General features: G+C 45.5%; 1 protein-coding gene across 5 annotated transcripts in view; it reads left to right on the top strand.

Moving 5' to 3' along the window:
* MRAS (muscle RAS oncogene homolog) overlaps positions 1 to 10,427 on the top strand; it is a 41,104-nt gene extending 30,677 nt beyond the window's left edge. For all 5 annotated transcript variants that reach the window (XM_064514739.1, XM_064514738.1, XM_064514737.1 and 2 more), the window contains 4 exons: positions 1,605 to 1,758; positions 5,045 to 5,144; positions 6,434 to 6,513; positions 9,544 to 10,427. In XM_064514739.1, the coding sequence (XP_064370809.1) occupies positions 1,605 to 1,758; positions 5,045 to 5,144; positions 6,434 to 6,513; positions 9,544 to 9,643 (434 nt within the window). In that variant the 3' untranslated portion in view covers positions 9,644 to 10,427. The remainder of the gene's footprint in view (positions 1 to 1,604; positions 1,759 to 5,044; positions 5,145 to 6,433; positions 6,514 to 9,543) is intronic.
* Positions 10,428 to 16,609: the final 6,182 nt, after the last annotated feature.

Here is a 16,609-nt window from a genome sequence, read left to right as displayed (position 1 = left end):
AATGAATATAGCGAAAGTTTTGGAGGGTCGTCCATCACAACATATGGTCTCCAAGTCCTCTAGTGTAGCTGCCTTTCCTCCAGATGCAGACCTAGCACGTGGGCTGTGTTGTGGGACATGCTCTTGTGTACGGTATGTTTGGCATGTCAGCACGGCCAGCCACCCGTGCTGATTCAGTGAGTAACACCAGCAGCAAAGTGGGCTTTATCCTGGCCTCATCTGGAAATCAAGGCAGCCTGAGTAGCTGTCGCTACAGGGAGCATCTCACTAATGCTGTGGACCTGCTCAGACTAGAAAAAACTGCGTGAAGCTCTGCTGCTCTGTCAGCAGTACTTGCCTGCTGCACGGTCTCTATCCACCAGTTCCCTGGGCTTTCCCTGTCACTTCTGGGCAGCAGATGCTATGATGTGGTTGTTACAGTGGAGATGGCAACAGTTTTCCCATCCTTCCCAACAGGCTGAGAAGTGAAAATGTTCCCAGTCTTCCAGAAGATCCTGCATTTGCCTTTAGGATACGGTGATGCATATAGGCATTTACTTCAGAGCAGCCAGTACCCTCTGAGTTCACACCTTATTTGTATTGGCATAGCCTAAGCTGATAACTCCTGTAGTCATTCGTACCCTCCTCCTGCCAGCCAAGATCCTGGAGTTGCACTAAGCTGAGGCCCAAGAACTGGCACTGACAATGTGCACCTGTATGTGATGCTTATCCGGAAGGCAGGTGCAGCTTCTGCTGGATGTGGCCCATGCTGCAGCCGGTGGGACCCTTGCTATGCAGAGTAATGGAGAAGCAGTGACTTAGGGTCACGTTAGGGTAGAGATTGATCTACTGGGCAATAGCAGGAGCTATCCATCTGGGTTGCCACCCCAAATGGGAGCTTTTAGGGAATTTGATTCTAGGTCTAGACATCCTCACTGGCTGCTCTGTAACACAAGCCTATGCACGGAAAGACGTCCACTGCATAGGATAAACAAGTCACTTAAAGCTTTTCCTTCTCTTTTAACTACCTTCTGAATTTCAACATACAACTTGGGACTAAATATTTAGGGGAGTCCTTCAAGGCTCTACCATCTTGCTCTGAAAGCACAGAATTGTGTGGAAATAATATCCAGGCGTTGAGAAAAGGAAAATACATGTACATATTACTCCAGGTTATCTCCTGGCTCTACTGCACCACACAGTTTTTAGATTATTCCTGTCATTTAAACTGGCATTTACTTACTCTTCCAGTCTTGCGTTTTTCCATGCAGGGATCAGAGAGAGCTGGAAGAGGACAAGACCAAGGGCTACAAGATATTTTGAGCCATATTTGCCAGAGGAACAACTCCCTCCCCGAGTTCAGTGGTCAGTTATTGATACTTTGAAGGAAAGTAAAATCCACATAGTCCTCTTCCTCTCCATCAATTGCTAGCATAGATGACACTGATGCGTGGGGATCTGGGGGCACTTTTCACTTTGTAATGAGAAATCAGCTTGTTTACCTAACTTGCTTTCCTCAAATCTTGCAGCCTTCAGTGCAACCAAGGCCAGTGGAGGTAGAAATGCAATGTAGGACACAGAGCAGCCGCAGTTTCTTGTAGTGACTTTTATCTCTTCTGTCCTAGTTCTAGATACTGCAGGCCAAGAGGAGTTCAGCGCAATGCGGGAGCAGTACATGAGGACAGGAGATGGCTTCCTCATAGTCTACTCCGTCACAGACAAGGCTAGCTTTGAACACGTGGACCGGTTCCATCAGCTGATCCTCAGAGTCAAAGACAGGTGGGTGCCGCAGACAACGGTGCTCCCTCACCCGCCGTTCCTGCACCTCTGGGGGCAACGTAGTATGGGGAGGTTGCGTGTCTTGTTCTGCCTTCAACCTGCTGGGTGTCTTGGGACAAACCCTCACGTTTTCAGACCTACATATGGGGAATAAGAAATATTTTACCTTCTCTGATAAGCACTTAGAGCTTCCTATATGGACGAGTTCAGTAGAGCCTTATGACAAAGTGAAAATGATACTGGATGGGAAAAACTCCAGCCAGAGTGTTCCTAACAGTAGTGTGAAAAAGGAAGATAACGCTTCTTTGAAGGTAGCCAGTTTGGCTCTGAATAAGGAAGAGTGATGCTCTGGGTACAACACAGGCACTTAGGAAACTCCCGCAGAGAGTCAGCAAGTGTTTATTCAGGCCTGATCTTTTTTGGTGTGCTAGCAGCACCCTCGGTTTCCCTGGCTTCAGGATATGCCAAACAAACCTTAAAAGGGCTTGCATGATACGGGGCTGCGAGCAAACATCTTCAAGGGGAAGACACCTCGTATCAGTCGAAGGCCAACAGAGGAGAAATTGTATTTCTTAATTGGGGGCGTAGTGCAGTTAACTCATTATGCTCTTTAGCATCCATTTTCAATGAATGAATAAGCTGTAATATTCATCTCTGCACGACTGGGGAAAAAGCAAGATGTGTACATTGCTACTCTCCTTGTGAACACGCTGGAGAAGGTAGTGCTAGAAGTTAAATCGTGGTAAGCAAACGCATCCTGGCAGGCTGAGAAGGAAACTCAGGGGCTATCAAACAGATAACTCCCTCTTCCCATCCTAGCTCAAGAGATGAATCTAGTCTCACTGGGCAGAGTGTGAATTAAGCCCTTAGATGTCTGCAGCTTTAAAACACTTAGTTTTTCCATTTGTAATGGCTCTTAATTATGGAGGTCATCAAGCAAAGCCACGAGAGGGTTCAGTCCTCGTTGCTGGCTTCCTTTCACAGTTCTGAATAACTTCCCCACAGGAAGGGTGGACTCGTATCATGTGAGGTTCACACACAGCTGACAGCTCTTCCAGTAAAGCATCCAGAGCAGAGCCCACAAGGGTGAAAAGTAAAGGAAAACCCACCCTTTGATTTCATCTAAATGAACAAAAATGTCAGTCACTCACACTGCCTCCTAGATATGGACGATATTCTCTTCACTGACAGCTTACTTTGGGCCACAGCTAAATCTGGCTTTGCAAGTTAAAGAAGACAGGACAGTGTTTCCTGTAACCTGCCCTGAACAGATGTTGCTTTTATCTAACTTTGTGAAAATAAGATGTGGTATTCATTGTTTTGTCTCGGACTGAGACTTTTACCCCTCCTCATACCCGTGGAAACGCAACAGCTCGTGTGTGAGAACCAGGAAGTGAAACAGGCTGGTGAAATTGTTTTTGTTTCCCAGCTCAAGCGCATACAGCAAGGAGTTTTAACGCTTCATCTAAAACCTGAGGTTGTTTAGAAAATCGCAGCAACAGTAACAGCATGAATCAAGAAACCGTCCTTGTTTCAGACTTGTGCTTAGCTGGGAACAGAGCACAGCCCAGGTTTTCAAACTAGCAGGCAGCTTGGGCAACTTCACATCTAAACAAGTTGCAGTATGCTGCTTTAGCAGAGTTGCTCGAAGCCTTTGTCCCATTTCTTTCCGTATCCTTAATTGCAGCAAAACTTCCAACTGTAGGAGCTTTGTCCAACTAGCAGGCGTACAGCTCACGACAGGGAACAAAGCGCCCACCGAGTTTTATGCCTGATGTACAGAAAGCAAATGACGTACTGTCCAAATGTGATTCCTCTCTCACCAATGTGCACAAGCCAAAAGAAATTGAGTAATTCAGACAAGCAAGTGTTTTGCTCCAGAATAATCAAGAGTCAAGATATATCAAGGCTCAGGTTATAAAATAAAATCCAAATTATTAGAACGAATAACTGTAAGACTCATTCAAGTGCAGAGTGCAATACAGTGTATTCCTGCAATACAGAGCAATGGGGCAGCATGCCAGAGAGAAGATGGAGCCCCTGTGTGTCTCAATGAAAAATGACACAGAAGCTCTCTCTGAAAATTTAAAGTTACTCAGCAAAGTGTTTTACATGGAAATCAGTATGGTCAGCTGGTCCTTACACCCATAAAATAAGCTCTGTTAAAGCAGAGAACACTGGAATCGTTTTAGGAGGGCTTAAAGATAAATATAAGAAAATAGTATTGCAGTTACTGTCAATTATCACAAAAGACCCCATCACTACTAGCAGTTAGTAAAGGAGATTTGTATCAGCTGAGGGCCTGGCTCACACATCTTGTCAGGAAAGCCTTAAACACTGTGTGCTGTGGACAGATGGGTCACTTTTCAGGCACTGGCTGAAGGTGATCGCTTACATGCCTGATAAAGAAATATTGAGCATTATTACAGAGATAGATGTTTTTGGCACAAAAAGGCAGTCATTCATCGGGTTTTGGCCCCGTTATTAGAAGCAGAGGACGGTAGGTAATAGCATTTAGAAGCAGAGGACGGTAGGTAATAGCATTTGGAAGCTCAGCAAGACACTGCAGTTCCCTCCAGCCTCCTCCCAGCTACCACCGCCAGTCCCTCAGCTTGTGTTAGGGTAACAACTGATGGCAATAATGTCTTTTTTGCCCCTATTTGGCATCCCCTGAAGTGCCAGCCCTCGGAGTCTGTCTTTTCTCCCCCCACTCTTGCAGTTGGGGCCCAAGCACAGTTCCTTTCCTTCACCAGAGCTTCACTAAGGGCCATCCTAAAGAAGCCCTCCAAGATACCTTTTAACCTGGCAATCACTAGCAGCTGCCAAGATACGTGGTTAGCAAAAAGTCTTAACTTTTGTAAGAGAGTCCCATTTTCCTGCCCAGAATCTGTCTCTGTGCTTAAGTTAATTCCCTTTTACAGATACGGACTAATTTCTGTAGTTTTTCATTCAGTTGGATCTTAGATCTTAGTTATTAGACTTTGAAAAAATGGCAACTCTAAGGAGTCCCTGAAGTGCCTGCAAATAAAGGAGAATGTGTGCATGCACGCAGGTTGTCAAGCTAAGTTTCTCACAGAGGTAACACATGAACGTGCACCTATAGCAAAGTGTTAGGGCTGCCGTGTGATTGTTTGATCTTTCTTTACATTTCTTTATATGTATGGGGTATCTCTGGAGCTGGAAATGTTAGATGATGGCAGCATTAGAAAGTGAAACTTCCACCCAGCATTTTTTTGTTGTAGTCTGCTAATAACTTGGGATTTTTTGTTGTTTTTTTTTTCTCCAGAGAGTCCTTCCCAATGATTTTGGTGGCAAACAAAGTTGATCTAATGCATTTACGGAAAATCACCAGAGAGCAGGGAAGAGAAATGGCAACAAAACATAATGTAAGTTTGTGGGAATGTTTAATTGGTTGTTATAAGTCCCATTTCAGGCATTCAAAATTGAATTCATTACTCATTTGGAGCTGAATTAAAGTATTTCTCTTACAATCACACATTTACAATTACTGTTTCAAATGCTACAAAGCACGAGCTGTACGGTTTCCTTTCAGTTGGGCCAGTTCATCACTGAAACTAGAAGCTCTGCTGCACACCAGACTGTGGCAAAGCTGTGACCACCACAAAGCCGTGTGTACAGGCTGTCTGCACATGGTGTGAAATGCAAACCTTCAAAATGAAGGGAAGACATCACACCCTCCCAGGGCGAAAAGGCAGAGGAAGCAGTTAAGTGTCCATATGAAGTCAGCATGTTAGAGACGATGAAGTTAACAGGGTCGTAAAGCCTATGTAAATGTGGCCCGCTGTGTTAGCTCTTCATCGTTCATGCTGTAGTTCAAGAAATTGGTCTCAGACTGGTATAGATCACGCGATACTCCACTAATCGCCTCTAAAGGCCCGTAGTCTTCAACACCTAGAGGAAGGCAGCAGCTCCAATAGAAGGAACTGAATGGAAAGGTGAAGGCGAAGAAGCTTGTGACGTCTTGGCAGCTTGCTGTGCCTCTCTAACGGGAGTTCAGCAGGGCGTACTCATTCCCTCACCTCCCCAAGGAAGATGATTTCTGTAAGAGCCAGTCCACCTAAGCAACAGCATAACATGTTGCACCCGTCTATGCACATGCTGTGGAAAAGGTCACGTATGAAAATACCTTATCGGAAGGCAGTTTTATAAATCTCCCAGCGCGTTGGACAAGCACTCCAGAAGGCCCCATCTGGCTGTCAGGCTTTGAAGGAGAAGATCGTTTTACACTAAAGGGGAATTGTAGTCATGAAATATTCATGCAGTAGTCCTAATAAAATGTGGCAAGCAAGAATTTTGGCAAGTGCTCGTCTTTCAGCAACCTTCAGCTATTTTCATGTCTGCAAGCAGCACTCAGTGGAAAAGAACATCTGACTAAATGAGGTCTGTGATCATTCTTCCCCAAACCTGGAACTTTATTTTAGCAGCTGTTTTTTGTACGTTGCTTATTCCCTATCTTTTGTAAGCACTTGCTGACCTTTCTGTGAGCGTGAAGTTGTTGATAGTGGTGTCAGGACAATGCTTTATATACCTGTATTCCTCCAGTCTCTTAGGCATCCAGTTTCTCCAGCCTTTTGGGTTTTTATTTTGAAACTAGTTTGCTTATAAACATGTGAGCTGTTACTGATATCTTTGGTAATTCAATTCTGTCCTTCAGATTCCGTATATAGAAACAAGTGCCAAGGATCCACCTCTAAATGTTGACAAGGCCTTCCATGATCTCGTCAGAGTAATCAGGTAAGCTGTGAACGCTTCATTAGTGCCTGCTGATGATTCAGGAGGCCTAGTGTGGAGAGCCAGGAGCCAGCTTTTGGGGTGGCAGGAGAGAGGTGGTTTGGTTGGGAGTGGGCATTTCTGGTTTTTATTAAACTTTCTTGTTCCATATCTGCAAATGGATGTTACTAACACTTAGTTCTTTGTAAGATATAGCGCTAGGCAGTTTGAGAACTGACTATGGCCAAGGCAGAAATGTATTAGCCAATGAGCAGTACAAAACACTCTATGACAATCAGCTTTAAAAGGACAGCATTAAAGCTTGGGACTAGTAATTTGGGTTTTCATAGCTTTGTAGTCTTGGGATCGTGCTTTGCCAGAGCATTGGCTATTTTCTAATCTCATAGGTTACATTTAACATTTTCTGCCCGCTAAATGGAAGAAATTAAGCTGTTTTGTATGATCTAATGGCTGAGCCACAGGTTTCCTCCTCAGACAGCAGTGAGTTGTTTGCAGCCTTGGCACGAGCTGCCTTTGTTCGCTTTGGCAACTCGCTTTGCTCCCCGGGTGCAGCCCCGCTCCCCCGGCTGTCAGTGCGGCACGTCCTTGCAGGAGGGCCGGCATCGCGCGCCGTGCCCTGCCGCTGCCCGTCGGGAGAGGAGCTGCACGCACAGCTCTGCTCCTCCACTGATAACCTCAGCTCTCCCTCGAGAGGCTTTGTTTTTATGACGCCGGTTGTCGGCCAGATTTTTATGGGCCTTCGGTTTTCGTGCGTTGCTGGAGGCGCTGTCAGAGACGTGACCTAAAGCAATGCTGCTCCCCATCACGCAGCCAAGGGGGCTCGCTCGGCAGTTCAACCAGGAGGCATTTATTCGCAGCATCTCTGTACTTGTGACTATCTTAGCACAGCCTCGAGTCAGCCTCCATCAAAAGCAGATGGTACTGCCCACTCTTCCCACGTATCTCAAAAGCAGGGGGCAGAAAATCTTTGGAGAACTATGGAGCTGACTTGGAAATGTCCCAAGCTATTTCCCAACTGTTCTGTAACTCAGCATTAGTTGGCTAGATGCTGCTTTTTTGTGTCAGAGCAAGCTTTTACCACCATCTAGTCTGGAAAAAAAAAAAGATGGTTTTGCTTTTTCTACATAATGTCATGCCAGACAGGCACAGGCTAGAAGGAGCATTTTAATGATATATATTCACTAAGTTCAAGTCTTGAAAATGAACCCCATAACTTCAGAAATAGGTCACCTGCTTCAGTTCCCTTCATAGTTATCATGAAAGTTTTTACCAGCTGGATGAGACCTTCCGTGGCATCAAGGGCACCAGAGATGTTCAGAAGAGGTTGAACACTGGTGAAGTCAGAGGACAGAGAGCTGTTGCGTGACACATCTGATCACTTGCCACAAAGCAAATTTGCTTGGTCTTTGGATGCTGCAAACCATCTGCAGTTAGGGGATCCCATCACCCACCAAATAGTGCTTTTTTTTTTTTTTAAGTGAGCTTTACCCAATAAAATGTAAATTTATAGCTCCCTAATAAATGTGTCATTTCTGGAGTGCTTTACAGATTTAGAGGCTCCTGACAGCCCATATGAGTTTGTAGGGCGAGGACTCTCATGCAGGATTGGCAGTGTCTGTGCTCCTTGCACTTGGCTGATTCCCCGTTTATTTAGTTTCTTGCAAGAGCTCATACTGTCTGAAAGTAATCCAGAAAGGACTGGGGTGTTTGTGTCCACCTAGCAGAGCTTTTAAATTTTCTGATCTGTCTTTCACACTGCAACAGTGCTGTGTTTATGTAAGCACTGTCGGTAGAAATCTTCAACACATGCAGGACGTGGTTTTCTGGATCTCTAAAATAGTTGTAGAATGCTATAAGCGGCTTGCTGCTGCTGGGTGTTTATGCAAATTAACTTAAAATATTTTTTTATTTCTGCTTTCTAGTTTCTTCTTTTCTAGTTCTGAGCCTTTAAGTTTCATGTTTTTCATGACTCCAGCCTTCAAACTTGCTGAAAAAAAGTCTTACTAATCAAAGTTAAGCTTTTCAGATTGTTGTAAGCATTTTGTGGCTGAGGCTGTAAAAAAACACCAAATAAAAGCAATAATAATTTGTTCCCCAGTTATGTCTCATTCTGGTCTGGATAACTTGTTCTAAACAGTTTAGTGTCTGGCATATTGCATAGCAAAAGAGGCTGATTTGTGAACTTTCTAAATTTCCAGGTTTGTTATTTAGACTCTCTTTGAATTCAGGGAAGCTGCCAGTGTTCATATGGTTTCTCTTGCAATAAAATCCAAGTCTACTGACTCCCTTATTGGGTGTTTGAGTTACAACCCCTTTTTTTGTTGAATTTGCCACTCTGGGCTGGTGTAAAGAGGTACGGCTGCCGCAACGCCAGCGCCGTTCTTGTCGCTCTTAGGGAAGACGAGGCAGTGTATATCCGATGCTGCAGAAGGGTCAGTACAGCGCAGCTCTGACCCCGCACTGAGCGGTCAAGACTTTTAAACATGCTGCTTCTCTTTCACCCTCCCTAATGAACGTTAACAGCAGTCTGATAAATGATGTGGCATTTCTCAGAGTCTCCATTTCCCAGGTGCATTTAGCAGCCTTCGGGCAGGCGAGCGGGTGGCCGTTTACCCAGGGCGCCGGGGAGCAAAGTGCCCTCTCATCCCGCCATACATCCCCCCTTTAGCCTTAATAGCAGCTTATGGCTTCTCCCTGCTTCCTTGAAAATGGAGGCGGTTGCCCCGTTAGCTGTGCCGGGTGAGAAACTGTATGGTGGAGGAAAGGCATATGAAGATAGATATAATATGGAGAGAGAGAGAGAGAGAGATGGAGATATATATGTACGTGGAGATGTATATATGGTATATATAGATCTCTAGGTGTGGAGGTATGTATAAATATACATGTATATGTGTGCGTATATATATTTGTGTGTTTGTATATATATAAAATATATATATACACACACACACACACAGAGATGGTGTCTGCCCCGACCTGGCGAGCGCCCGTGTCTCACCCGCTTCTTTTCCTCCCCGTCTTCCACAACAGGCAGCAGATCCCAGAGAAAAGCCAGAAGAAGAAGAAGAAGACCAAGTGGCGCGGGGACAGAGCCTCGGGCTCCCACAAACTGCAGTGCGTGATCTTGTGACGGTGGGCAGCGCGGGGGGGCCCGGCGCGGCCCCCCTGGCCCCCGGCCCCACGCGAACTGAGCAGCTGCCGCCCCGGCGCGGCCCGCGGGTGCCCCCGGCCAGGACGCGGGACCCGGAGGCGGCCGCCCCCAGCGCGGCCCCGGCGGCGGCGGCAGCACCCGCCCGCGTAGGCCCGGCTCCTTTCCGCGGCCTCTGTGGTGTTTGTTTAAAAAAAAGAAAAAAAGAAAAAAAAAAAAAGTAAGTAGTGGGTTTATCTGCAAACGATTCTCCATGTGACCCGTTTAGAAGCAGCCGTGAATGGCCCCCCTGTTTGGTACCGTCGTGTGTGGATGTGTGGGGGAAGGGAAAGGGCTTTTCTTTCTCTCTTTTTCTTTTATTTTTTTCTCCCCCTGCTGCTCTCACCCCTCCGTTTTTTCGTTGTTTGCTCAGTGAGCATTGGGTTGGGGAGAAACACGGCTGGGGTTGGGTTTTTTGCACTGAACTCTCTCTTACGCGGCAGTGCCAAAACACGACTTCATACGAAAGTGCATAGATTTGAAGGAAGAAAATGAATCCCAGCTGCTCTGGGTGCTCCAGACATTGTGTCAGACTCTGGAGGGCAGCCAGCTCGCAGACCAGAAACTCCGGCGTGGAGAAGGAGCTTCGGGCTTGGTTTGGTTTTGTTTTTTGTTTTTTTCCCCTTTGTTCAGAGGTTTTGTTTCTGTTTTGTAATTTGAGGCATGTCAAAATTAAGACATTTTGTTAACCTGGAAGTATTTAAATTAAAATAATTTACAAATGGAAGGGTATGTCGTCTTTGAGGGGTAAAAGAGGAGGAGAGAGGAAGTAAAACTTGAACTGAATTTGTTATCTGGGTGTTGAATTTCTCCTTCATAAGTGTATGTAGAGCGGTGCCATCTAAATCCTTCTTTATTATTTCCTTAACCTTTCCCTGCAAAGCCACTCTCGGGTCGATGAATTGTTTTGCTTTTCCCAGGCTCATCCCACTTCAAAAAAAAAAAATCTGTTTATGGGCTTTGGCTCAACATTTCTTCATTTCTCCTCCACCCCCCACCCCCACCCCCCGTCCCCCAAAGTTGGTGACTTGAAGAGGTGTTTTGAAAATGCCTGAAGTGGGATGTGTTTCTTCATGAGCTTAGTATATCTAAAATGTTTCACTGAAAACAGCGGAGTCTAAGTATCTTTATGCCTTATGAAAAGGCAAGGCAAGAAAACACTGCAGAATTCAGGCTGCCATCTGTAACACCAGAAATAGTCATGCACATCCTGGAGGGGCCACCTTTTCTTTCACACCTCTGCTGGCACTAAGAATTGTGGTGGCAATTTTTTTCATAATTTAATAGATTGTCATCTGCTGGACCAGAGCCATCAGCTCAATTCACTGGGTCACCAACCCCCTTTAAAAGTAACAACTTGCTTTTCATCAGCTTGAATCCTGTTCAAATATGCTTTATGGGCATGGCTTAAAATATTGGCAGAGTGTGAATGCCTGAGATTTGTGTGTCTGGGTGCAGAAAATCCTGGTATTGGATATTAAAAGTACGTTCAACATGGTGGATCATCACAAACTTAATTGTTTATGTTTGCTTTGTGTGATCTGTTTGCCACTGGCTTTCATTTCTTGATTGGTTGCCAGGCCACCTTGTAAAATGATGAGGAATTGGAGTCAGCTGGTTGATTATTTTGCAGGTGAGTGCAGCTAATGAAAACATTTTCCTAATTTGTCATTCTTCATCGTGACCAAAAGATGGCAAATGTCTAAAGCAGTCTCAACGGGCTGCTTAGCATAACACTGTCTCAACTGTCTCTGTCCTCTTTTGTGTGATGACAGATGCTGGGGATGGATTAGGGAGAGGATATTGGAAAAATATTTTTCATGGACTCTTATTTTGGATAGGGGCCATATGCTCCAGTACAGTTGCAACACCCTGTGTCAGCTAAGAGCTGGCTCCACCACATCACATAGGGCTTCTCCCACTAAATTGTTTCCTTGTTGGCTGAACTGTGGTGCCTGAAAGCGTAAAGGTAAAATCCTGACTCTTGGGACTTGCTGGTATCTTCTGTGGGGTGGAGATCTCTCTGTATATACCTCTTTTGTCTGCTGTGAAAACCTTTAGCAAATCACAAGGTATCTAATACTTGCAACCAAAACAACTTGCTTTAACCCCATTATTGCCTTCCTGCCGGAATCCCTGTCTAGTCTGACTGCTGGCTTGATTTTTTTTGAATTATGAACAACTAATGCTATGGGATCCTCCATGCAAGAAGATGATGGTGTTTTCAGGCAAGGTTACTAATACGCCCTAGAGCCCTCCTTCCACTTGAAAGTAACCTGGTTTCTGCTGAAACCCTTCATCCTTATTATTTTTATCTAAAGCATTGGGAACACTTGCCTGAAAACAGCATGTGTGTATCTTGAGTTACATCTGCTGGGTACTCAGTGCTGCATGGGAGAAATTATCTGCTTTTTCTGAAGCATCTTAATTGTTTCTTCAGCTTCTTTAGCAAGTAACAGCTATTGCAGAATAACGGGCCAGGGGGGAGGAGCGGATCAACAACTCAATATACATAATGGCAAATAAGGAAAGCATGCCTGTTTTCTCCTGTTAATCAGTTCAGAGCAAGGTATGTTTTCCAGGGGGCATCACATCTCTAATGAACATTGTGAGGGATATAAGCAGTCTAGGGTCCTCAAAACAGTGAAGGGACACAAAGCCCGTTGCCATCTAACTCCCGTTCACATCCAGGTCTGTTACCAAACCAAGAGCACCTCTCCTGCTACGTACAGTGCCTTGATCCCAGGGCTGCAAGACGCTGGTTGCTGTTACGGACGCTGTAGAAAGCACCGGGTGTGCTTGTGGTAGCTTCCTTTTCCTGTGAAACATCCAATGGAAAGGGGGGAAAGTTTCTGCTTTCTTTGGGGACAGGCTGGGGAAGGATCTCGTAAGCGTGCGCTGGGGGCCTGCTTTCCGAAAAGCTTGTGGTTGGGGTGATCTCATCTCACCTTCAGCCCCTGGGTAAAATCTGCTTTCTCTTGTCTCGTAGCAATCTGTTTCCTCTCACTGGACAACAATTTAGAAAGTAGAGGTGACCATAGCCTTATCTTATTTTCAGTATATACTTTCAAAGAAAGTGAAAATGTCGAGAGGAGAGGGGATAAAACTCTGCAGTTATTTGTATTTGATAACCAAATGGCTTTTCTTCATTTTAGGAACTGAACCGTATTTGTCAAACACAAAAATTTTCTTAAGCTACGTAAGTTTTGGCTTTGCAAAGGCATACTTCACCTCAAAATTTTATGAAAGAAATTGCAACCTGGGATCTCGTCCCAGATGTGCCATTGCCTTAGATAAATCACAGTGCTGTTTTCTCCCTCTAGTCTTTGGTCTGTAAAGCAGGGATAATGATACCAGCTTGTCTTGTTACAGGCTTTTGAGATGTATAGCGTTTATTGTACAAGCAAAGCGGTCTGTCTGGCTACCTTTGTCCCTCACTTAAGGAAAAGGGGTGGAAGGGGAGGGAAGGGGGGAAGTACCTGGTTTGAATAAAGACATTTTCCTCTGATGTGAGCGACATGAGCAGAGGATGTAATTGCCCTGCCAACTCTAAATCGAACAAAAGTCTTATAACAGAATGAAAAAAAAAAAAAAAAAAAAAAAAAAACAAGCCTGTCCATGCCTACAGGTGGTGGGCTACCAACAAACCTAGTTTCTTTGCTGTCTCAACCAAAGCCGGTGCTGTCACTGTTGAAGCTATTGAATGAGAGCCTGGGTACGTCTGAACAAACCGTGTTCGGATGATGGTGCTCAGCACAGAAACAGCAGCAATGGTGAACGCAACAGCAAGAACTTAACAGGAGGCTGAGATTACTTGGCATGAATCACATGTTTCCGTTCAACAAGAGGCCTTTGCAGGATGTTGTTCTGTTCCTTAATCTGTCATAATTAATTTTGGCTGAATCTTTAAACCTACAGCTGTACTTGAATTTGTAAATTGGGATAGGCTGAGGGGTTTAGACATATATTATGTGTCTAGTCTCAAGAGGAAATGAGCAGGCAGCATTTTTTATTAGGCATGGAGTGGATAGCATTATAATACTGGTTCAGACTTTTTTTTTTAATTGTTACCATCCTAGAGCCAGAATTGTGACTGCCCGGAGCTTTGATCAGCCCCAGTGGTTTAAAGGGATGGTCACTATAAATGCTGCTGAAGTGCTTGAGAAGGAAGTGATGGCCCCAGAGCTGTGTTAAGCAGCCATTAGAATATAAAAGTTTTTTAAGAAGCACAGCCTACGGACTACTCTGCATGTCAGATTTCAGCTATTTATTTACTAATGATGTGGAGGGCTTGAGAAAAGCTTGGCAGTAGAGAAGCATCCAAGACACTGTGACAACTGCCATAAAAAGTCATGGAAGTGAACAGATGGTCTCCACATCTGGAAATCCAGGCTTTCTGAGCTGGATTTCAATGGCCAAAGCTACTGTATCTGCTGTAGGTTGGGCAGGAAGGAGGACCTGGTGCATGTATTAAGTGCTGCGTTACATCTACATATTCATCACTACAGTAACAAGGAGACTTAGGATGCTGCTACATAGGGAGAGCTGAAGTTTTTGGAAACAGCTCCCTGTGCTGGAAGGTGTGCTGGGGCCAGCTGTCATGTAGGCTCAGTTCTGTCCCTCGCACATACGTATCTAGTGCCATTTGGGTTGTTTTGAGACATCCAAGATGGGACTTTTAGATGCAACACAGGACCTGTCGGAGATCTGTGCCTTTCTGGAGCAGCACCTAGAGGCTGGGTGAGATTCTTCTGAGCATCTGAAATGGCTTTCGATGCCTGTCTTTAGGCAGCTAGTAGAGCCCGTGGCAATTTGAGAGACTTTTGCGCCTTTCCTATTTCACAGCAGTGCCCTGAGGAAAGTTGCAGAAGACTCTGTATACTCTCACTTCTCTTCTGTAAAGTGATCTCATGTGTTTTTTAGGGACTCACCATTGCTTCAAAACAAAGCCTGAAAGAGAAGTCCTTTTTGCATATTGCATTAATTGCATCTTGCAGCCTAAGCGTTCTCATGGGTATCACTTGTACAATTAGCCAAATATTGAATAATTTATAGCCTATGAGAGATTCCATCGATATTATGCAGGCTTTTTTTTTCACCCCTGCATGTGAGGCTAATAAATGTTTCACAAGTGATCTCACAGGCACGGTTTCAAGTTTCTGTGAAGACCTGGAACATGCCTGCAACAGAAGGGGTTGGGAGACGGTGCTGGGTGTGCAGGACCCCGGGCCGGGGAGCAGAGAGGAGTTGCAGCGTGAGGTATGTTCACATCTGATTTTTCTCACTGCTGTGGCAAATTGCAACAGCTTCCCTTCAGCTCCGAGAAGTCACGTAAGTGGCCGGCAGATCAGGCAGGCCAACAGCTGCCTACGGCGCGAGACTTCCCGCAGCAGGAGAAACGTGTGGGTGCTACGTTGCAGCTGCCTGTGGTGCCAGGGAAAGGGAGGGAGACAGCGAAGAGGAAGGCTCGCGTTTAGCCCATGAGCCTTGCCAGGGCAGCGAAGGCAGGGCTGAGGGCTAAACCTCTTTGACGGGGATGGGTATGGCGAGAAGAGATGCATGCGGAGTAGAGTACAAAATCACCTAATCCCATTTGCACACAGGCTGACAGTTCGGGGAGAGCTTTTGTATTTGTTTTGAATCCAAGACGCTTTATTTTTGCCAAATCCCAGGGGAACCAGCAAATGTCACGAGGCAGAGCGAAGTGCCAAGCCTAACACAGCAGCCGGACTTGACGCAAGTGTTACTATTTCTCTGGCCTGATTTCCATCCCTCCTCCCAGGTCTCTATCGTGCAGACCAGGGCATGAACAGCGTAGGCTGAGTGCTCAAACTGGGCATGTGACCAGGTCCAGGAGCCAAAGAGGAAGGAATCAGTCAAAATCCTAGATTTGCTTGATAAGAGACCAGGAGCAAGAGGAGGAAGAGGGGCTTGGTGAGATGGGAGCCTGTTCTGCAAAACTGAACCCCAAATACTCTGCAAGTCTGGGTAAGAGACACTTGTAGGATCATAGTTAGGACCATCTCTGCTGCAATGTCAGCCCAGCTGAATGAGTACTCTTGCATGCAGTGGTGGTTAGCATGTAACTTCTGCCTAACAGCAGTTCCTATTGACAGCAGTAATGATGCCTAACCAGTCTGAAACCAAGGTATTTGGCATGCCTCTTTGCATCTCAATAGCCTGTGTCCCCTTAAAGCGCAGTGCCTTAGCGCTGGGAACCTGCTGAAAGGCCTGGGCTCATGCTCAGGGTGCCGGGCATTCTTCTCTGTAAGCTTCATAATAAAAGCTGTGTTTGAAACAACAGTCCCTGGATGCAAACCGACAAAAAGCAGGAAATTCAAAGTGAAGGCTGATGCACCAGGCTCTGCTCACACAATTGTGGAGGCTGAACAAAGCACAATGGTGTGTGCTGGGGACAGGGTGCTCCCCTTCCCTCCCCCGGGAACTTCCTGCCTTTCCATCATATTGGTTCCCAAACCTTGAGAAGAGCTTTAAGCTGGTGCCTGGCATTGAATTTCCCACAGAGCTGGTCGCAGAATTTTGTTCCCACGTTTTTGCCCAGAATGGTGAAGTCTCTTTGTCTCCTCTACCACCCTTTGGCCAGAAAGGTTAGATCTCTGATGCGTGGGTGTCTGGACATCTTTTGGCAGAAGGTGTTGCATGGAGAGGAGGATGTGTGCAGCAGGAGAGGAGGAAAGCAAAGTATTCACACCACCGACATTAACTCCTTAAAGTCAGAGGTGAGCCTCTGCTAGGTTTTTGTTGGTTTTACTCTTGCATGTAACATTTAGCCTCGGAAAATTCATCAGATACTTGCTCCCATAAGAACAGCTAAATGGCACTAAGGATTTTTCACTGCAGGATCTTAAAGCATTTTTCAGGCATGCATTCACAACTTCACAGTCAGGA

This window comes from Dromaius novaehollandiae, chromosome 7 (assembly GCF_036370855.1).
Source record: "Dromaius novaehollandiae isolate bDroNov1 chromosome 7, bDroNov1.hap1, whole genome shotgun sequence".
NCBI classification, from domain to species: domain Eukaryota; kingdom Metazoa; phylum Chordata; class Aves; order Casuariiformes; family Dromaiidae; genus Dromaius; species Dromaius novaehollandiae.
Note: the sequence above shows the minus strand (reverse complement) of the source record. Positions and strands in the feature narration are given on the sequence as shown.